Here is a 23,809-nt window from a genome sequence, read left to right as displayed (position 1 = left end):
GGGACCAACTCCGTATTAGTGCCCATGATTTTGGAATGAGATGTTCGACGAGCATACTTTTGTCCACACACTTTTGGTCATGTAGTGTATTTCACTAAACTGTTGGCAGCCCGTCTGCTCGCTCCAGAAAGGAATAAAGGAGAGAGAGAGGAGATGGAAACGCATCGTGGTGAGATATACTGTATAGCTAAAGGTAGGGTGTCTCCAGGCCCAATTACTATTCAATCAAATACAAATTCACTTTCTGAATTCTGTAAGCCGCCCTGCACAATCAATGAACCAACAGCATCGCCTATATGTTATTTTTCCAACCTCGTGGATAGAAATGTTGAAGCGTAGCATAAGGTAACCAAGTCCAGACGGTATCCATAATAATACAGTTCACGCTCAAAGGCGATTCTTAAAATAAAATAATAATTTCAGAGTATAGGCTTGACCAACTATGTACCAATGACATCTAAAATCCGTTTTGTTTTATGTTTTTCTGCCATGCAAAATATGCGGTAGGCAATGTATTGTATAATGGCACAATCATCATTTTTATATTTTTGGGGCCTGGGCTCATAAGCCTATACATATGCGCTAATGTGCGTATGGCTGTTTTGATATGAATCATCACCTTAGAAAGCGCTGTCTATTTCATTGTTATGTTTTTGAAACGACATCTATGTTTTACACTGTTTCAACCCGCTGTTGAACTTTTTTCTTCAAATTGATCATCACAGTGAGGTTAGTTTTAATGTATGATAGGCCTACAGTTTTGATGAGATTTTTTGATTGCCTTTGCATTGATGTCCGAGCGGTTAGAGGGACAATAGAGCCCTGAGTACCAGTCCATTGGGACCTGATGGTAGTTAGCAAGTTGGGTACTACCAAAGCATGTCCAGAGGGCATAAAAGGAGATGACCGTGACTCAACGGTCATGTGGAATTTTACTGTGGTCATGACTGCGATTGTGGCAGTAGTACGGTCACCGCAACAGTCCGTCCCCCACGCCCTTTACACTCTTCATTCTCTGACAGGCCCTTAGGCGTGGCTTTGTCCTAACCACTGTCCGTCTCTCTTTCAGATTGTCCTTTACCAAAGGCCACTTCCCCAAGCTGGCCGAGTGCGCCCACTTCCACTACGAGAACGTGGACTTTGGCGCCATCCAGGTAAGCAAGCACTTAGCAGGGCACTATGGATGCTGCAATGTTGTTCAAAAATGGTGAATCATCTGGTGTGTCAAGGTACCTACCTTGGTTGTGATATGATGTATTTATATTGCAATGAAAACTGTGGAGTTGTTTTGAGTGGAATGTCACTGTATAGCCAGTGCTAATCTTTGCTGGTTACATAGTTCATGAAGACATTTTGCCAGTGGTATTAGGTGGTTGTGATTTGCCCGTAAATCTTCATAACATTGTTAACAATCCTGAAAGAATGGTAGGAGAGACCTTGCTGTGTGGCTGTATTGAGCATGTTGTGTGTGTGTGTGTGGGTGTGGGTGTGGGTGTGTGTGTGTGCGCCCCTGTAGCAGAAGAGGCCTCTGGCTCAAGGAGAAATGGAAGGGATGTTAAGTGTAATTAACATGCCTCACCAATGAGCAGCACCAGCTGTTGTTGCTTTCTCCCCTCCTCACCCAAACATGACATTAAGAGGCCTTCCTGTACGCCATGACTCCTACACTGGCTTCCTCTCTCCTTGCCTCCTCTTTTCTTGTCTCCTCTCTCCTTGTCTCCCTTTAAAAAATTCAACTTTAGCATTGAGGTCATTTTCCTTCCATTGCCTAGAAATGTATTGTAGAAGATCTTAGTGCGAAAGATCTTTTATGTTTTTGGGAAACTCGCCCCTGATGTGAAAGAACCGGAGAAGTGGAAGCAAATTCCCCGCAAATTCCCCCAGTGCTGATGAAGTAAGAAAGCAAAGATGTTGTCTCTCCTTTGTCAGCACGTTGTTGCAGGTAGACCCTGTGTTAATAGTTGGCTATGTTTTCCGGTGGGTTGTACTCTGTCGACCAAGCATTTATCCTTACAAAATCTGATATTGGTTTCTGTTTACTATACTGTATGCAAAGCTATCCAGCATCCATTCTAAACTGGGAATAGGAGGGAAGCAACACCGAGCGGCAAGTAATACAAATCTCCTAATCCAAGTCTTTATATCAGAATGTTTATCTACGTGGCAAAAATTTGCATGAGAGGCATTTCCACCAGTCACATCTGCGCTGTTACCCAATGGATATTACATCATAAATCCGCTATACGTAATGCTTAATTCCCACTTCTGCCGACTCCTTCCTCTATTGAGGGCTTCTCCATATGGTGAAAGGAGAGGTTTATTATCTGAGCCTGGCCCAATGGCTCCCTCCCTGTGCTAACTGAGGAGACACACACACACAGAAGGGGCTGCAATGCCACCAGGGAACCCAGAGCTCCACAGTTGTTGTGATGCTAGAGAGGATTAAGGCTGTCTGATAATGGAACGCTCACACACTGATCATGATGCACGCACTCACATGCACACACGTCGGCAGGAAAACGAGCGGTTCGGCGCATTTGGCCGGTAACCGAAAGGTTGTTGGTTTGAATCTCCGAGCCGAGTAGGTTAAAAATCTGCCAATGTCCCCTTCAGCAAAGCACTTAACGCTAAATGCTCCTGTAAGTAGCTCTGGATAAGAGCAACTGCTAAATTACTAAAAATGTAAAATTATAGACAATAGATCTGCAAGAACTGGGAGAGGACCAGAACATTCTGAATCCTGTTATGATAATATTTCAGAAGTAGCGTGGAAACTCTCATCCCCTCGTTTGTGATGAATGTTGATGTAGTTCTTTTCCATGTCCAGTAGAGGTCAGCATTGTCTCAGAATTGTTAACGCAGATAGACTCCAGGAAGATGATGTAGCATCGTGGTTGGCAGAATCCTGCGTTGACTTTCCACTTTCTCTCCACCAGGAGGCTTCACTAACCAGCACAATCACATCGTGATACTACAAAATTAATTAGCATCATTCTAAATCACCATTGGCTAAAGAACAAGTGTTCCACACAGATCCTTTACATTCTGTGATTTCTATATGCAATTCTATGCTTCTGCCGTTCTCAGATGGCATGTATGGCTGCTGTTTTCCCAGCTGGGTTTCGTCTACTCTATGCTGGCTCTGTTCCTCTGTGGCTGCTCGCTGCATTTCAGCCTGACTCGTGGTGGTTTTAGGAGCGCTTTGTAATTACGGCTCCCTTTTGTATTACTTCCCTGGCCTGCATGTTTTCTGCATTGGTTTCTTCAGGGTTGGTCGGTATGCCAAGGTTTCCTCTCCCTGTGAACAGTCACACTGTCGTGTGTAACTGTATCCTGCTGTCATCTTCACTGTTAGGACAGACAGAAACCCTATGTGAAGACCCGAAAAAAGGCCTCCTTCCTTTCATTTGTTCTTCACATATCTTGAAGTATCTCTGATCTGAAAATATCTCTGATCTGAAATGAAAATGATTTATTCAAAGAAAGAGGGTGCGTTTTATTCACACAGGGCTCTTTGTCCTGTTTTCACCAAAGACCACACTAGATCAGCGGTTGTTGGAGGGAAGGACAGGGGGAGAGGAAGGTAAACCTTTGGAGTGAGGAGGAGGATTTGGGAATAGAAGCTTATTGATTGAAAACTCCGATGTATTGGGAATCATTGAAGACAGGCTGGCTTTTGAGAGCAATCTCTTAATTGGTAATGATTCTGTAAAGGCCAGTAAGATAATGCGTTTCCACCCGACAAAGATTTTTTGTAGTTCAGCCAAGAGGGGTTTTGGTAACTGTCACTGTCTGTGAAATGATTCTATCTAGCCCATAGACCTGTTTTCCCCTATAGGTACAGCTGAATGGGATACACTGGTCCCAGTTTCCCCTTTCTCTAGAATTTAGACTTGAAGCTCTAACAGTAGGTTCAAACCAAATAGTTAATCCTTATTCTAACCTAATATCAGACAGTGACTGAGCAGCAGGCTTCATAGAAAGCCAGCCATTTAAATTCCCGCCCATCAATTGGTCTCGTAAGCAGTTTAGTATTGACACTTTCATGTCACCCACAGACAGACATGTCATCCTCTCTCTCGGATATTAGGCTACTTAAGGTGGTCCGCGTCTGTTCAGTGGGGGTTACCTAGTCTTTGTCGGCTTTTATTTGTTAGTCTCACCTAAATACACTATATACAAAAGTATGTGGACACTCCTTCAAATGAGTGGATTTGGCTATTTCAGCCACACCCATTGCTGACAAGTGTACAAAATCAAGCACACGGCCATGCAATCTCCATAGACAAACATTGGGAGTATAATGGCCTTATTGAAGAGCTCAGTGCCTTTTCAACATGGCACTGTCATAGGATGCCACCTTTCCAACAAGTCAGTTAGTCAAATTTCTGACCTACTAGAGCTGCCCCGGCCTACTGTAAGGGCTGTTATTGTGAAGTGGAAATGTCTAGGAGCACCAATGGCTCATCCCTGAAGTGGTAGGCCACACAAGCTCATAGAACGGGATCGCCCAGTCCTTAAGCGGGTAGCGTGTAAAAATCGTCTGTCATTGGTTGCAACACTCACTACCGAGTTCCAAACTGCCTCTGGAAGCAACTTCAGCACAATAACTGTTCTTTTGGAGCTTCATGAGATGGGTTTCCGTGTTCAAGCAGCTGCACACAAGCCTAAGATCACCATGAGCAATGCCAAGCTTCGGCTGGAGTGGTGTAAAGCTTGCTGCCATTGGACTCTGTAGAAGTGGAAACACGTTCTCTGGAGTGATGAATCACGCTTCACCATCTGGCAGTCCAACGGACCAATCTTAGTTTGGCGGATGTCATTAAAACGCTACCTGCCCTAATGCACAGTGCCAACGGTACATTTTGGTGGAGGAGGAATAGTGGTCTGGGGCTGTTTTTCATGGTTTGGGCTCGGCATACAACGATATTCAAAAGGATTCTGTGCTTCCAACTTTGTGGCAGCAGTTTGGGGAAGGCTCTTTCCTGTTTCAGCATGACAATGCCCCTGTGCACAAAGCGAAGTCCATACAACATTTTTTGTAGAAGAAATTGACTGGCCTGCACAGAGCCCTGGCCTCAACCCCATCTAACAACGTTGGGATGAATTGGAACGCAACAGTAGTAGGCCTGATTACCAACAATGACGAGACCTCCTACAGGGAGGAGGTGAGGGCCCTGGGAGTGTGGTGCCAGGAAAATAAAGAACCTCACTCAATGTCAACAAAACAAAGGAACTGATCGTGGACTTCAGGAAACAGCAGAGGGACCACGCCCCTATCCACATCGACAGGACCGCAGTGAAGGTGGAAAGCTTCAAGTCCCTCAGCGTACACATCACTGACAAACTAAAATGGTCCACCCACACCGACAGTGTAGTGAAGAAGGCGCAACAGTGCCTCTTCAACCTCAGGAGGCTAAATTTGGCTTGGCCCCTCACAAACTTTTACAGATACACAATTGAGAGCATCCTGTCGGGCTGTATCACCGCCTGGTACGGCAACTGCACCCCCTGCAACCGCAGGGCTCTCAGAGGGTTGTGCGGTATGCACAATGCATCGCCGGGGGGAAACTACCTGTCCTCCAGGACACCTACAGCACCCGATGTCACAGGAAGGTCAAAAAGATCATCAAGGACAACAACCATCTGAGCCACTGCCTGTTCACCCCGCTATCATCCAGAAGGCGAGGTCAGTACAGGTGCATCAAAGCTGAAACCGAGAGACAGAAGATATTTTATATATAGCCATCACTAGCACGTAGAGGCTGCTGCCCTATATACATAGACTTGATGTCACTGGCCACTTTAATAATGGAACACTAGTCACTTTAATAATGTTTACATATTTTGCATTATTCATCTCATATGTATATACTGTATTCTATACTATTCTACTGTATCTTAGTCTATGCCGCTCCGACTTTTCTTGTCCAAATATTTATACAATCTTAATTCCATTCCTTTACTTTAGATTTGTGTATTGTTGTGAAATTGTTAGATATTACTTGTTAGATATTACTGTGCACTGTTGGAGCTAGAAACACAACTGTTTAACTACACCCGCAATTACATCTGCTAAACACGTGTATGTGACCAATAAAATGTGATTTGAACGCTGACTGCGAGCCAGGCCTAATCGCCCAACATCAGTGCCCGACCTCACTAATGCTCTTGTGGCTGAATGGAAGCAAGTCCCCACAGCAATGTTCCAACATCTAGTGGAAAGCCTTCCCAGAAGAGGAGGCTGTTATAGCAGTTAAGGGGGGGCCAACTCCATATTAATGCACATGGCTTTGGAATGAGATGTTCGACGAGCAGGTGTCCACATACTTTTGGTCATGTAGTGTATTTGGGACATGGGTTTTTCAGCATCACATTTGAGGGCAGCACACACAAAGTACATCTGAGGTTGACAGCTGGCCATTGTATGTGGCAACTTCAACAACCATTCCTTGTTATTTATTTTACATTTACCCAAATGACATACACACAAAATGAGGAGGAAACTTTACATGTATGTGTGTGTGGCTGCTGCAGCTGCACACAATGGAGGAATTGTTTAGCTTGGGATCACTCATTATGGAGGCTTACCGTTCAGCAGAGGGCCAGTGTTGAACCTGGCAATGGGCTGGGAAACCCCAATGCTCTCGCTCTCTTTCTCACACACACACACACACACACACACACACACACACGCACACACACACACATTCTTTTTGGAACGACAGAGCCACAGAGCTGACGTGTGCACCATGTGCGCACAGATGCATTTACCCAGAACTGCGGTGCGTGTCTGTCTGTCTGCACCAGACTATCTGCTATAAACAGAAATGTCGTCCAAAAGGCAACACCCCCCCCCCCCCCCCCCCCCCCCAACTCACTGACTCAAGGCTTCACACTCTCTCACACAGGACGAGAATGTAGACACCTTACTCTGCAGTCGGCTAGACCCTGCTCCAGCCTGTCTCTCTCTCTCTCTTTCGACCCTGCTCCAGCCTGTCTCTCTCTTTCTCCCTCGACCCTGCTCCAGCCTGTCTCTCTTTCTACCCTGCTCCAGCCTGTCTCTCTCTTTCTCCCTCGACCCTGCTCCAGCCTGTCTCTCTCGTTCTCTCTCGACCCTGCTCCAGCCTGTCTCTCTTTCTACCCTGCTCCAGCCTGTCTCTCTCTTTCTCCCTCGACCCTGCTCCAGCCTCTCTCTCTCTTTCTCCCTCGACCCTGCTCCAGCCTCTCTCTCTCTTTCGACCCTGCTCCAGCCTGTCTCTCTCTCTCTCTCTTTCTACCCTGCTCCAGCCTGTCTGTCTCTTTCTCCCTCGACCCTGCTCCAGCCTGTCTGTCTCTTTCTCCCTCGACCCTGCTCCAGCCTGTCTCTCTCTTTCTCCCTCGACCCTGCTCCAGCCTGTCTCTCTCTCTCTCTCTTTCTACCCTGCTCCAGCCTGTCTCTCTCTCTCTCTTTCTACCCTGCTCCAGCCTGTCTCTCTCTTTCTCTTTCTACCCTGCTCCAGCCTGTCTCTCTCTTTCTCTTTCTACCCTGCTCCAGCCTGTCTCTTTCTCCCTCGACCCTGCTCCAGCCTGTCTCTCTCTCTCTCTCTTTCGACCCTGCTCCAGCCTGTCTCTCTCTCTCTCTTTCGACCCTGCTCCAGCCTGTCTCTCTCTCTCTCTCTTTCTACCCTGCTCCAGCCTGTCTCTCTCGCTCTCTTTCGACCCTCCTCCAGCCTGTCTGTCTCTTTCTCCCTCGACCCTGCTCCAGCCTGTCTCTCTCTCTCTCTCTTTCGACCCTGCTCCAGCCTGTCTCTCTCTCTCTCTTTCGACCCTGCTCCAGCCTGTCTCTCTCTCTCTCTTTCGACCCTGCTCCAGCCTGTCTCTCTCTCTCTCTTTCGACCCTCCTCCAGCCTGTCTCTCTCTTTCTCCCTCGACCCTGCTCCAGCCTGTCTCTCTCTTTCTCCCTCGACCCTGTTCCAGCCTGTCTCTCTCTTTCTCCCTCGACCCTGCTCCAGCCTGTCTCTCTCTCTCTCTCTTTCGACCCTGCTCCAGCCTGTCTCTCTCTCTCTCTTTCTACCCTGCTCCAGCCTGTCTCTCTCTCTCTCTTTCTACCCTGCTCCAGCCTGTCTCTCTCTCTCTCTTTCTACCCTGCTCCAGCCTGTCTCTCTCTTTCTCTTTCTACCCTGCTCCAGCCTGTCTCTCTCTTTCTCCCTCGACCCTGCTCCAGCCTGTCTCTCTCTCTCTTTCGACCCTGCTCCAGCCTGTCTCTCTCTCTCTCTTTCTACCCTGCTCCAGCCTGTCTCTCTCTCTCTCTTTCTACCCTGCTCCAGCCTGTCTCTCTCTCTTTCTACCCTGCTCCAGCCTGTCTCTCTCTCTCTCTTTCTACCCTGCTCCAGCCTGTCTCTCTCTCTCTCTTTCTACCCTGCTCCAGCCTGTCTCTCTCTCTCTCTTTCTACCCTGCTCCAGCCTGTCTCTCTCTTTCTCCCTCGACCCTGCTCCAGCCTGTCTCTCTCTCTCTTTCGACCCTGCTCCAGCCTGTCTCTCTCTCTCTTTCGACCCTTCTCCAGCCTGTCTCTCTCTTTCTCCCTCGACCCTGCTCCAGCCTGTCTCTCTCTCTCTTTCGACCCTGCTCCAGCCTGTCTCTCTCTCTCTTTTGACCCTGCTCCAGCCTGTCTCTCTCTTTCTCTTTCTACCCTGCTCCAGCCTGTCTCTCTCTTTCTCCCTCGACCCTGTTCCAGCCTGTCTCTCTCTTTCTCCCTCGACCCTGCTCCAGCCTCTCTCTCTCTCTCTCTCTTTCGACCCTGCTCCAGCCTGTCTCTCTCTCTCTCTTTCTACCCTGCTCCAGCCTGTCTCTCTCTCTCTCTTTCTACCCTGCTCCAGCCTGTCTCTCTCTCTCTCTTTCTACCCTGCTCCAGCCTGTCTCTCTCTTTCTCCCTCGACCCTGCTCCAGCCTGTCTCTCTCTTTCTCCCTCGACCCTGCTCCAGCCTGTCTCTCTCTCTCTTTCGACCCTGCTCCAGCCTGTCTCTCTCTCTCTTTCTACCCTGCTCCAGCCTGTCTCTCTCTCTCTCTTTCTACCCTGCTCCAGCCTGTCTCTCTCTCTCTCTTTCTACCCTGCTCCAGCCTGTCTCTCTCTCTCTCTTTCTACCCTGCTCCAGCCTGTCTCTCTCTCTCTCTTTCTACCCTGCTCCAGCCTGTCTCTCTCTCTCTCTTTCTACCCTGCTCCAGCCTGTCTCTCTCTTTCTACCCTGCTCCAGCCTGTCTCTCTCTTTCTCCCTCGACCCTGCTCCAGCCTGTCTCTCTCTCTCTTTCGACCCTGCTCCAGCCTGTCTCTCTCTCTTTCTACCCTGCTCCAGCCTGTCTCTCTCTTTCTCCCTCGACCCTGCTCCAGCCTGTCTCTCTCTCTCTTTCGACCCTGCTCCAGCCTGTCTCTCTCTCTTTCGACCCTGCTCCAGCCTGTCTCTCTCTTTCTCTTTCTACCCTGCTCCAGCCTGTCTCTCTCTTTCTCCCTCGACCCTGCTCCAGCCTGTCTCTCTCGTTCTCCCTCGACCCTGCTCCAGCCTGTCTCTCTCGTTCTCCCTCGACCCTGCTCCAGCCTGTCTCTCTCTTTCTCCCCCTCTCTCTGCCTCTCTACTCCCCACTCAAAGCCAACCAGGTCAGTGGACACATGATAGCTAAGCCCACAGCCTCCTCTGACTGTCAGACAAATGCCGGGAAAGAACACTTTCACTACAACGCCAGCCACTCTCCCCTTCCAGCCTTACTGTTTATCTGTAACTCTACACTTTCCTCTTCCTACTTCAACGCATACTGCTGCCGCGGTCATCCCCCTCTTCAAAGGGGGAGACACTCTAGACCCAAACTGTTACAGACCTATATCTATCCTACCCTGCCTTTCTAAAGTCTTCGAAAGCCAAGTTAACAAACAGATCACTGACCATTTCGAATCCCACTGTACCTTCTCCGCTATTCAATCTGGTTTCTGAGCTGGTCATGGGTGCACCTCAGCCACGGTCAAGGTCCTAAACGGTATCATAACCGCCATTGATAAAAGACAATACTGTGCAGCCGTCTTCATCGACCTGGCCAAGGCTTTCGACTCTGTCAATCACTGCTCACTTCTCATCGGCAGACTCAACAGCCTTGGTTTCTCAAATGACTGCCTTGCCTGGTTCATCAACTTCTTCTCAGATAGAGTTCGGTGTGTCAAATCGGAGTGCCTGTTGTCCGGACCTCTGGCAGTCTCTATGGGCGTGCCACAGGGTTGAATTCTCGGCCCGACTCTTTTCTCTGTATACATCAATGATGTCGCTCTTGCTGCTGGTGATTCTCTGATCCACCTCTATGCAGACGACACCATTCTGTATGCATCTGACCCTTTAGACACTGTTAACAAACCTCCAAACAAGCTTCAATGCCATACAACACTCCTTCCGTTGCCTCCAACTGCTCTTAAATGCAAGTAAAACTAAATGCATGCTCTTCAACCGATCGCTGCCTGCACCCGCCCACCCGTCTAGCATCACTACTCTGGACGGTTCTGACTTAGAATATGTGGACAACTACAAATACCTAGGTGTCGGGTTAGACTGTAAACTCTCCTTCCAGACTAGTATTAAGCATCTCCAATCCAAAATAAATCTAGAATTGGCTTCCTATTTCGCAACAAAGCATCCTTCACTCATGCTGCCAAACATACCCTCGTAAAACTGACTATCCTACCGATCCTTGACTTCTACGATGTCATTTACAAAATACCCTCCAACATTCTACTCAGATTACATCCAATTTGCTATCACAGTGCCATCTGTTTTGTCACCAAAGCCCCATATACTACTCACCACTGCGACCTGTATGCTCTCGTTGGCTGGCCCTCGCTTCATATTTGTCGCCAAAACCACTGGCTCACTGGTCACCATAGCAGCACCCACCCGTAGCAGGCGCTCCAGCAGGTATATCTCACTGGTCATCTCCAAAGCCGACTCCTCCTTTGGCTGCATCTCCTTCCAGTTTTCTGCTGCCAATGACTGGAACAAATTGCAAAAATCACTGAAGCTGGAGACTCAGATCTCCCTCACTAACTTTAAGCATCAGCTGTCAGAGCAGCTTGCCGATCATTGCACCTGTACATTGCCCATTTGTAAATACCTCATTCCCATATTTTTATTTATTTTTTGATCCTTTGTACCCCAGTATCTCTACTTGCACATCTATCACTCCAGTGTTTAATTGCTAAATTGTAATTATTTTGCCAGTATGGCCTATTTATTGCTTTACCTCCCTAATCTTACTACATTTGCACACACTGTATGTAGACTTTTCTATTGTGTTATTGACTGTACGTTTGTTTATCCCATGTGTAACTCTGTGTTTGTCTTGGCCAGGTCGCAGTTGTAGATGAGAACTTGATCTCAAATTGCCTACCTGGTTAAATAAAGGTGAAATAAAATGAAATAAATAATACTGCAGCTGGTGCAGCGCTTATGCTAGCTTCTTAGCTTTTTTAGCGACGAGCGCCACTAAAATGACAAGAGTTTGAGACTGGGTCTAATATGAAAGAAGCTATATGTTTACAAATACTCAAAAGAAAGTCAAGTGCATGTTACTGAAAGTGGGTGACTCACGTTCTCCTCTTGCATACTAAGTCAAGCAAAACAAACTTAAATTAGTGCCTACCTTGACAGACAAATCGCTGTACTTTACAGGATGTAATCATTTCTCGGCATGGAGAACCATTTTCTAAATGAAACCGCAGTTACCTAACTTTCTCTTTCTCTATAACTACACCAAGAGGACACATTTCAAATCAGTGAAACTGATAAAATGAGTTTTTCTTTAGACATTTTTACATATATGTACAGATCCAGTGTGAAATAAAGCCTGAACAATAAAGTATGGCATATTATTATACAGTGCATTCGGAAACTATTCAGACCCTTTGACTTTTTCCACATTTTGTTACGATACAGCCTTATTCTAAATCCGATTAAATCGTTTTTCCCCCTCATCAATCTACACACGATACCCCATAATGATTAAGCAAAATAGGCTTTTAGACATTTTTGCAACTTCTTGGGTATGACTCTGCAAGCTTAGCACACCTGTATTCGGGGAGTTCCTCCCATTTGTCTCTGCAGATCCTCTCAAGCTCTGTCAGGTTGGATGGGGAGCGTCGCTGCACAGCTATTTTCAGGTCTCTCCAGAGATGTTCGATCGGGTTCAAGTCAGGCCTCTGGCTGGGCCACTCAAGGACATTCAGAGACTTGTCCCGAAGCCACTCCTGCGTTGTCTTGGCTGTGTGCTTTGGGTTGTTTTCCTGTTGGAAGGTGAACCTTCGGCCCCAGTCTGAGGTCCTGAGCGCTCTGTAGCAGGTTTTCATCAAGGTTCTCTCTGTACTTTGCTCCATTCATCTTTCCCTCGATCTTTCCCTCGGTCTTCTAGACCCTGCCGCTGGAAAAGATCCCCCTGCATAATGCTAGTACCACCCTACTTCACCATACAGAGGGGGCCAGGTTTCCTCCAGATGTGATGATTGCCTTTCAGGCCAAATAGTTCAATCTCGGTTTCATCAGACCAGAGAATCTTGTTTCTCATGGTCTGAGAGTCATTTAGGTGCCTTTTGGCAAACTCCAAGCAGGCTGTCATGTGCCTCTTACTGAGGAGTGGCTTCCATCTGGCCACTACCATAAAGGCCTGACTGGTGGAGTGCTGCATAGATTTGGCCAATTATGCGCCCCCCTATGGGATTCCCAATCACGGCCGGTTGTGATACAGCCTGGATTCAAACCCGGGTCTGTAGTGACGCCTCTAGCACCGAGATGCAGCGCCTTAGACTGCTGCACCATTCGGGAGCGCAGATGGTTGTCCTTCTGGAAGGTTCTCCCATCTCCACAGAGGAACTCTGGAGCTCTGTCAGAGTGACCATCGGGTTCTTGGTCACCTCCCTGACCAAGGCCCTTATCCCCAAACTCCCCCAAGTAGGAAGAGCCTTGGTGGTTCCAATCTTATTCCATTTAAGAATGATGGAGGCCACTGTGTTCTTGGGGACCTTCAATGCTGCAGAAATGTTTTGGTACCCTTCCCTAGATCTGTGCCTTGACACAATCCTGTCTCGGAGCTCAACGGACAATTCCTTCGACCTTATGGTTTGGTTTTTGCTCTGACATGCACTATCAACTGTGGGACCTTATATAGAGAGGTGTATGCCTTTCCAAATTAAGTCCAATCAATTCAATATTCCACAGGAGGACTCAAATCAAGTTGTAGAAACATCTCAATAATGATCAATGGAAACAGGATGCACCGAAGGTCAATTTCGAGTCTCTTATCAAAGGGTCTGAATACTTGTGTAAAGGTATTGTTTTTTTATTTTTTAACTTTGCACACATTTCTAAAAACCTGTTTTTGCTTTTTCATTATGGGGTATTGTGTGTAGATTTATGTGGTAACATACTAATTTAATCAATTTTAGAGTAAGGCTGTAACATAAAATGTAGAAAAAGTCAAGGGGTATGTATACTTTCCGAATGAACTGTAGGCCTGTATATTTATATAGTCAAGAAACAATCTACAGTTGAAGTACCTTTCCCTTAGCAGTGTAACTAAAGTCATCAGGCACTTTCAAGGGGTACTTTCTAATTATGTGTTTAAGTAGGCTATACAGGTACCAACACTTCCACCACGCTGATCCTCAACACAGGGGTTCGTGCTCAGCCCCCTCCTGTACTCCCTGTTCACTTATGACTGCACGGCCAGGCACGACTCCAACGCCATCATTACATTTTCTGATGAGACAGCGGTAGGCCTGATCTCCGACAATGAGACAGCCAATAGGAGGAGGTCAGAGACCTGGCCGTGTGGTACCAGGACAACAACCTCTCCCTCAACGTGATCAAGACAAAGGAGATGATTGTGGACTACAGGAAAAAGAGGAACGAGCACTCCCCCATTCTCATCGACAGGGCTACAGTGGAGCAGGTTGAGAGCTTCAAGTTCCTTGGTGTCCATATCACCAACAAACTAACATGGTCCATGCACACCATGACAGTCGTGAAGCGGGCATGACAAAACCTATTCCCCCTCAGGAGCCTGAAAATATTTAGCATAGGTCCTCAAATCCTCAAAAGGTTCTACAGCTGCACCATCGAGAGCATCCTGACTGGTTGCATCACTGCCTGGTATGGCAACTGCTCAGCCTCCAACCGCAAGGCACTATAGAGGGTAGTGCAAATGGCCCAGTACATCACTGGGGCCAGGCTTCCTGCCATCCAGGACCTCTATACCAGGCGGTGTCAGAGAAAGGCTCTAGAAATTGTCAGACTCCAGCCACCCTAGTCATAGACTGTTCTCTCTGCTACCACACGGCAAGCGGTCCCAGAGCACCAGGTCTATGTCCAAGAGTCTTCAAAACAGCTTCTACCCCAAGCCATAAGACTCCTGAACATCTAGTCCAATGGCTACCCAGACTATTCACATTGCCCTCCCTCCCTCCACACCACTGCCACTCTGTTGTCATCTATGCATAGTCACTTTAATTAACTCTACCTACATGTACATACTACCTCAAATAACCGGTGCCCCCGCACATTGACTCTGTACCGGCACCCCCCTGTATATATTGTTTTTTATTTTTATTGCTCCTCTTTAATTACTTGTTACTTTTATCTCTTATTCATATTTTTTTGGAACTGGACTGTCGGTTAGAGGCTCGTAAAATAAGCATTTCACTGTAAGGTCTACGAGCACTCCCCCATTCCCGAATACCTGTTGTATTCGGTGCATGTGACTAATAAAATGTGATTTGATCTCCTATAAGCACATGTTATTGGGTCAAGGTAGACTATAGCCATATGCCATATTAATAGAAGGTGTCCATAAAGCTGCCTAATTTCTCTGTTGGTTAGACCCGGTCTGCAGTAGTGCACTATGTAGGGAATATGGTGCCATTTGGGATGCAGTCCGTCTGCTACTGTGTGATTTATTGAAGAGGCCTATCTGATGCGCATTTAGTTTAATCCAGCTGATATTAGCCATCAATCTTCTTCGTCTCATTCCTTCACGGCTCAGCGTCGCTCTCGCTAGAATCACAGTCCGTCTGTTCCGCCTGGTCCAGACTCTAGACATACACACACCTCTGTTTCCCCTCACTATGAGGTAGTTAGGTCCTCTCTCTTTTCTCTTGCTCCAAATCACTGACAATGGGACTCTGCTGTTGAATGGTGAGAGCACCTCAGCGAATGAGCAAATAGGCCCATTGGTTTTGTAAGAGTGTGGTCTGTAGACTCCAAGAGTATGATTTATTTGACCACATGAGCAAAAGGTCCGTATGTATGTAAACACGTGTATGCATTCGATAACATTAGGTGGGTTGATCACTTAGGGGCTGGGATTAAACCAAATCTTTCCTTATATTAGTTCATTAATCAGAGCAGAAACATGAAGGATCGGGGCAGCAGCTATTTCCTACACAGGCTGCTGTGTGGACCAGATTGTGCCGATCGATACATTAACATCCCCCACTTCCTATGAATAAATAGCTGACCGACCGCTCAGAAAGGACAGGAGATTTAAGGCTATCCTTTCCCTGCAGCGTTGGTGGATGACAAAACAAGAGAAGAGAAAAAGCAGACGGGAGGGGGGAGGACAGAGCGAGACCCATAGACCATGGCTGTCTGAATAGAGGACGAAAAAGAGAGGGAGAAGAAGGTTATGAAGAGGGATAGATATTGCCCTTATTTGCCCTTTCTACATACACCCCACACACAGACTCTCCTCTGAATAGAGGTGGGAAAATGCTGACTTGTCTCCACCAGGAAATTGCTGGATGTTTTTGAGGTTAAGTTGTGCAGTATTGGGTGGTTGGTTGGTATGAAGATGTGCTGTGTGAGAACTGTCCCGGAGCGTTCAGGACTCAGGGGTTTCTCAGGGGGTTTGTAAAAGCCTTAGACTCCAGCTACGACCATCAATCTGTTTGACAGCCCTGAGGCAGAGTTTGCCCCCCCCCCCCCCCCATAACGGTATAAGTGTATGCAGTTGAGCACCTTAGAATTTAGTGTGTGTGTCGTAATACGTCTTTCCATCTGTGTGTGTTTCTTCCCGTTTGGTTGATACAACATTTGCCATGTTTAAGCTGGGTGTGTTTGTCTCTGTCAGTGTGTCTTTGTTTGTGTTCCTGCAAGTCTTTATCTGTTTTGTGCGTGCATTTGTGTGTGTTTTTGTGTTTTCATTCATGGTGTGTGTGTGTGTGTGTGTGTGTGTGTGTGTGTGTGTGTGTGTGTGTGTGTGCGTGTGCGTGTGCGCGTATATGTGAGTGTCCAGATTTGTATACCATTCATGGCCGGTAAATAAATATGCTGTGACGACGAGTGTGAAGTGTGGTGCCTCGGCTGGTTTAGCAGTCTTCTCATAAGAAGGAACTGGTCTATGAAATTAAGGCATTAGTCCCCACCAGACAATAATACACCCATAACACAATATGCTCACTCCACCCACTCCCTCACTCAGACAAAGCAGAGGTAGCCCCATATACACTCACCGGCCACTTTATTAGGTACACCCATCTAGTACTGGGTCGGACCCCCCTTTTCCTCCAGAACAGCCTGAATTATTTGGGACATTCTACAATGTGTCGGAAACGTTCCACAGGAATGTTGGGCCATGCTGACGCGATGGCATCACACAGTTGCTGCAGATTGGACGGCGGTATATTCAGACCGTTCTATTTTTATTTAGAAAGATACTCTTTGGTTGGGGTCTGGGGTCTGCGCGGGACACTCGAGTAAACTGAACTCGCTGTCATGTTCCAGGCAATGTTTTTCCACTCCTCAATTGTCCAGTGTTGGTGATCGCGTGCTTACTGGAGTTGCGTCTTCTTGTTTTTAGCTGATAGGAGTGGAACCCGGTGTGGTAGTCTGCTGCAATAGCCCATCCATGACAGGGAAACGACGAGTTGTTCATCCCGAGATGCCTTTCTGCAGACCACTGTTGTACTGCAGTGTTATTTGTCTGTTTGTGGCCCTCCTGTTAGCTTGCACGATTCTTGCCATTCTCCTGCGACCTCTCATCAACGAGCTGGTTTCGCCCACAAGACTGCCGCTGACTGGATATTTTTTCTGTTTGACACCATTCTCGGTTAAACCTAGACACCGTCGTGCGCGTAAAGCCCAGGAGAGCAGCCATTTCTGAGATACTGGATCTGGCGTGCCTGGCACCCACAATCATACCACGCTCGGTCACTAGTTTTGCCCATTCTAACGTTCAATCGAACAGTAACTAAATGCCTCTATGCCTGTCTGCCTGCTTTATATAACAAGCCACGTGACACACTGACTGTAGGACCGATCCATTTTCATTAAGTGGGTGTGTACCTAATAAACTGGCCGATGAGTGTATAGCAACACACTGCACAGAAAATGTCATCTCCAATAGGACTTTCACGCCATTGATTGCAGTAGAGATCTAGCCTGTGTATTTCCCGTTCAGAAAGGCTGAGGACCGTGACAAAGGATTAAGTAAGGCTTGAAGATGAGATCAGAGATGGTGTCACCCGCCAATAGATCCCCGATCACATGGTCACCTATTCGGTCTCTTGTCAGTGGATGACGTATTACTTTGCGTCACCCCCATTATCAGCATGAGACAAAGAGCTTTCCAATACCAAATACCTCTCCGTTGTAGCTGTGGGACAAATGGGATAGTGTGTGAAGCGGTTCCTATTGTCTGTTATGAGACTTCAGCATCGTCCCTTTCCCTCTGATGTACAGTATGAGCCTCTGCTCCGACACCCCATTCCCAGTTTCCTTACATTTCACTAAGACCCCTCCAGTGTTAATCAAACTCTTCTCCCGGAGAACTATTGGGTGTGCAGGCTTTTGCTCTAGCCCAGCTCTCTGTGTGTTTGCCTCTGTCTGTGTGTGTGTGTGTGTGTGTGTGTGTGTGTCTGTCTGTGTGTGTGTGTCTGTGTGTGCGCGTGTGTGTGTGTGTGAGAAAGAAATCCAGGAATGTAAGCTGGAATTGCATTGGCAGCAGAGGGAGGCCCTAGCTACATGATTTACAGCCTGGGATGTCCACACATTTTTTTTTTAATTCAACATGGCTGCTGTGTCCATGCTAAACTCCCCCCTACTCTACAGTGCACTTAGCATCACTGCTAGACTTAATCTAATGGAGGCTACCATCTAGCAATGGGGGAAAAATCAATAGTTACTGAGCCTTCAGAATGTATTCACACCCCTTGACTGAATTTTAAATGGATTAAATTTATAGTTTTTGTCACTGGCCTACACACGATACCCCATAATGTCAAAGTGGAATTGTTTTTCAAAGCTTTAACAAATGTATAAAAATTTGAAAAGCTGAAATGTCTCAAGTCAATAAGTATTCAACTCCTTTGTTATGGCAAGCCTAAATAAGTTCAGCGGTTAAAATTTGCCTAACAAGTCACATAAGTGATATTCATTCATAAGGTGAATGCACCAATTTGTAAGTCGCTCTGGATAAGAGCGTCTGCTAAATGACTTAAATGTAAATGTAAATGTAAATAAGTTGCATGGACTCACTCTGTGTGCAGTAATAGTGTCTAACATGATTTTTTAATGACTACCTCTGAACCCCACACATACAATTATCTGTAAGGTCCCTCAGTTGAGCAGTGAATTTCAAACACAGATTCAACCACAAAGACCAGGGAAGTTTTCCAATGCCTCGCAAAGAAGAGCATCTATTGGGATGGGTATAAATACAAAAAGCAGACAGTGACTATCCCTTTGAGCATGGTGAAGTTATAATTACACTTTGGATGGTGTATCAATACACCCAGTCACTACAAGATACAGGTGTCCTTCCTGACTCAGTTGCCAGAGAGGAAGGAAATTGCTCAGGGATTTCAACATGAGGCCAGTGGTAACTTTAAAACAGTTTAATGGCTGTGATAGGCAAAAACGTTTTGTCCTGTTCCTCCTGAAAGCCCAAATAGTCAAATGCATTCTCTCCGTTGCCCACACGCACTTTAAACATTTGGATAATAAAGCATCTAAAGGCTGACATTGGTTGATTTTATGCATTCATGAATTAAATCGCTTTAGGCGACATGTTGTGGTTCATCTGATGAGGGTGCACATGGGCCTATTTATATAATGAATATGAATTCGGAGGGCATAATTTAGTAAATATTAAAGCATTAGACCTCTCACTAAAGTTGTCAGTCATACAAAAGTTATACTTAAATCGAAACTGGTTTTGCAGATTCCAGATTGCCTTTGCCGATCACTCATCTTCAACCATTAGTGAGTCGATGGCTTGAATAGCCTCTCTGGAAATGGAATACCACAGTAGAAGCTGTGTTTTTGGTTGATTGCCATAAAGCTGAGTGACTCATTCATTCATGGCTTTGGATCAAAATAAATAAGTACCAACATTCATTCGGATAGTCTTTAATTAATAAAGAAATGTTTTGACTGTCCACCTCATGACCTCAAACAAAGTTAGAGCACTGATTTCTGCTTTTGGGTCCCAAGGTGCTAAATGTGTCTCTACCTGACAATGAATGGGCGATATAAACCAAAAAGAAACTGATAATTGTGCACAACTTAAATTGAATTTCAATTAACTGAATGATGAGGGTGAAGGTAATTGAATTTAGAACAATAGTGTAGGAATTGGTATTATGTCCTGCACTGAAAAAAATACACTACTTTTTTTGTTTCTACTTGGTCAGAAGAAGCTGTAACTGGACTGTAGCATATTACTTACTAGAACTGTTGTTATACTAAGGTTTTTATTCTAAGAGAAACTAAAATGTTTAATAATATAATATTCTTAAAACATATGTTTTGACTGAATATAAGACAGCAAGGGATGTCTGCTAAATGATGAAGTTGATGGGGCATTCATATAGCCTCGGCACCTACATAAAGCCGAGGTACTCACTCATTCATGTCTTTGGATCAAAATAAATAAGTACCAACCTTCTTTCTGATAGTCTAGAAGTGAAGAAAAGAGAATTGAAGTGATTATAAAAAGTCACGACTCTACAATTGATCGCTAGTTTTGGTCTCAAATAAGCACGGTCCGTGAAGAGCGTTTAACTAAAATAAACGCTGAGTCAGGCGGAGGTTGACCTGTTCTAAATTATATGAGCAAAAAATATTCTGTTTTATTTGGAATGGCAAGCCAGACAAAATTAAAAGGGCCTATTGTCTCACCCCATGTTCAAGAATAGCCTTTTCCCCTTTATTCAGATTACAACCGCTCACTTTTGGTTATTTGAAAACGGTTCCAGTCCGAGAATGAGAATGGTAAATGACTGTAAGTAATACATTAATTCAATACTTGGGACACAAAAGAAGCCATCCATCCACCCACTATGGGCTATTAGCAGGACAATAGACTCTTGCCAAGGAGGGAGGGTATGGGGGGTATTGTATCGTCAATTTCTCAAGCCAAAACGTCTGGATGGCCTTCACCAGTTCATCTTTGCTTGTACTGTGGGCTTGGCAGAGTTACGGATGAATGTTTTCAGTTGATGCCAAACAAGTTCGATCGGGTTTAAATCCAGAGACCTACATGTAGATATTAAACTAACATTTTTAGATATACTGTAGGCCTACCGTAGGTGTTGTAGGTCTTTCATATATTTATTTTTATCTAAACTTTTATTTTTTACTACATAAAGGTCTATTTACCATGCTGGCGTCGTGCCCCAGTTTATGCCCTCATTTGCAATGCAAACCCGGGCGGCAGTGTGTTTTGGTCCAAGCAGACCCTTTTCCGGCTTACAGACAGATTTCATCAAACCAGCTTCTTTCTATGGTGCTTACCCGTTCCAGGGTTAGGACTGTAACCACCAGAGGACTTGAAAATGAACCGGAGCTGAGAAGATCACCAAAACTAAAGGTATTTGTATAGCCTATGTATAGCCTATCAATGTGTAGGCATACTGTGTAATAAAATCGATAATTGTGTACTAAAAATGTGAATGTGTTTTTGCAGAGCATACAACCATGCCGACAACCATCCGTGAAGATCAGTGGACAAAGGGTTGGACAAAAAATAAATATATATATTGGTCATGGCTCCCGAGTGGCGCAGCGGTCTAAGGCACTGCGTCTCCGTGCAAGAGGCATCACTGCAGTCCCTGGTTTGAAATCAGGCTGTATCACATACGGCTGTGATTGGGAGTCCCATAGGGCAGCGCGCAATTGGCCCAGCGTCATCTGGGTTTTGCCAGTGTAGGCCGTCATTGTAAATAAGAATTTGTTCTTATTAACTAACTTGCCTAGTTAAATAAATATGTATGTATATGTCTTACAGAGCCTTTCCATAAGTCCACTCAAGTTTCTTCAACGGTCTTCTGACTGTGATTAGAGCGATGTTGTGCTGTGATGCCAGAAGATTCCAGACTGCATTTGCCGACAATGAATGTTCCTGAGTAGCCGAGTTACAGTTTTGACTTAATTCTAAGGCAAGACCTGAAAATGGTTGTCTAGCAATGATCAACAACCAATTTGACAGAGCTTGAAGAATCTTGAAGAAAAGGATAATGGGCAAACGTTGCACAATCCAGGTGTGGAAGCCTCTTAGAGACTTACCCAGCTGTAAACGCTGCCCAAGGTGCTTTTACAAAGTATTGGTTCAGGGGTGTGAATACTTATGTAAATAAGATATGTCTGTATTTCATGTTCAATAAATTTGCACAGCAAAACCAAAACATGTTTTTAAGGGGTATTGTGTGTAGATGGGTGAGAAAATCAATCCATTTTATCCATTTTGAATTCAGTCTGTAACACCACAACATGTGGAATAAGTGAAGGGGTATGAATACTTTTTGAAGGTGCTGTACCTATGGGGATATTCTTTTTGACAATATTTTTTGCACTAGTTGGCTGTACCTGCACAAACTCCAGTATTTTTCCTTCATAGCTTGTTTTCCATCGTCTTTTTAAAAGGGGAGCCAATTTGTTTTCAGCACTTATTTCCGTGACTGATCAAAACTTGCTTTCTCATGGCTCTATTTTGTCCCTCTGCAGCAGATATATATATATATATATATATATATTAGTGAACAATATGTTTGGACAATGGAATCGCAATAAAATCTCAGTATTGAATCGCAATATATAGAATCGTGAGAATTACAATTTGTATTGCAATTCTCACGATTCTATACATTGTGACTGGCAATTCCCAACCCTACTACCTTCCGAATACTGTACATGTACCTTAGCATTGCTTCTAGTCTTAAGCTAACGTACCTCCCCTTTCGTCTTCAATCTTCTTTCCATCAGAACTCTACCGCTCCCTCTGCTCTGCCTAGGGGGCCTCCGGCAGTGAAAGCCTGGAACGTGGGAAACCAAAACTGCTGAGTTGGCTTTGGGGGTGAAAGGGTTCATTCTGGGAGTGCTCCAATAATGACTTTACTGCAAAAGACTCCCTGAATTACACTTGCCTCTTTTTCTCTGCCTCTTGTAAGGAAGAAAACGCTTGTTTTGGTTAATGCAACTAGCTTTATTGTTTCTTGTATTATTCTGACTATCAAATGTCTAACGTTCTGTACATTTCAACAGTAGCTTGGCTGGGCTCCAGAGAGAGATTGAATCATCGCAAAAGCTACACTAGAAATTAACCCATAGTTTAAGTTTAGCAGTTTGTGTTGTTCGACCAATAACACAATGCTGTAGTTAGCATTCCACTGTGTGACTACTCGGAAACACTAGAAATGGGCCTATGCAATAAAGTCGGCATAGCAGCATGTTGCTGAAGAGTTCCCTGCATTACAGGGCCATGGCACCATATTGACAAGCTGCTCGTAGCTGCGATGCAAGTACATTTTTAGCCCCAGTGAGTGCTTGCCTGCCTAACCGCCTGCCCTGTCATGTAGGCTACTCTCAGTGATGTCACAGCAGCAGAGACAGCTCTAGTGTTTTTGTGTACAGTAGTAGTGCGTACGGTAAGTCAACTTTTATCAGGTCTTTGTTTCATAAGGGGATTCGCATTTTGTCACAATACCCCCGATCCTTAATCTCATCCAGTGTTTTAAATCCAATCAAAGGAAAACTTCATTTCTTACTAGAGTCAGTAAACTACAGTAGCGTTCTACCCAGTCGGTCATATTGAATGCATCTTTCAATGTTTCTGTTTGTTTTGAAGCACTGCGGTGTAGCCCAACAGGCGAACAGCACTTGAAAACCTCTGCAGCCTGATAAAAATTCCAGTGCTTGAAGTGTCTGTGTGGGAGGGCCAATCCAAACACATCTACCTCCGCAGTTCCCCACTTCTCTTTAGCAAACAAGAAAAAAATGATCTGCTTATGCTGTACTTCTTCCCTGTAGCAGAATTATTTAACTCCTGCATTTGTTGCAGTTCAATCATGGCATCAGTTTGTCTGGTCGTACTTGGTACAGTGTGTCTGAGAAAGACAAAGATCCCATTTATCCCTGACCTATATCTAGGCTTACTATGACATACACGTCAAATTCTTAATTTATGAGACAGAGATGGTTACGTTGGTAAATCATACAAACCTGCCATGAAAAAGTTGAACGAACTAGGTCACCTTTGGCTTATGATATGATTATATTTATAGCTGTCTGTTGTGGCTGAAGAGAAATTCAGATCTAGTAGTCCCTGACATGGCACCCAACTTAAGAGACATCTGACTAATTGATGTCAGAGGGACATATGGTGGGGACTATTGACCAAGTTTGGATTGTTGACTATATGCCAGTTTGGGATTTTTACCAATGTTGTGACTGTTGTAGACAAAATGTGGATTATTGACAAACGGAAAACTATTGGTTGAGGATGACTTAACATAGGCTATAAATCATTACCAAC

General features: G+C 45.4%; 1 protein-coding gene across 3 annotated transcripts in view; it reads left to right on the top strand.

The window, feature by feature from the left end:
• Positions 1-23,809, top strand: part of arhgap32b (Rho GTPase activating protein 32b) — a 220,560-nt gene that overhangs the window by 114,388 nt on the left and 82,363 nt on the right. For all 3 annotated transcript variants that reach the window (XM_055875737.1, XM_055875732.1, XM_055875728.1), the window contains exon 5: positions 1,070-1,154. In XM_055875737.1, the coding sequence (XP_055731712.1) occupies positions 1,070-1,154 (85 nt within the window). The remainder of the gene's footprint in view (positions 1-1,069; positions 1,155-23,809) is intronic.

This window comes from Salvelinus fontinalis, chromosome 2, assembly GCF_029448725.1.
Source record: "Salvelinus fontinalis isolate EN_2023a chromosome 2, ASM2944872v1, whole genome shotgun sequence".
Classification (NCBI taxonomy): Eukaryota; Metazoa; Chordata; class Actinopteri; order Salmoniformes; family Salmonidae; genus Salvelinus; species Salvelinus fontinalis.
This window is presented reverse-complemented; position numbering and strand designations above follow the sequence as displayed.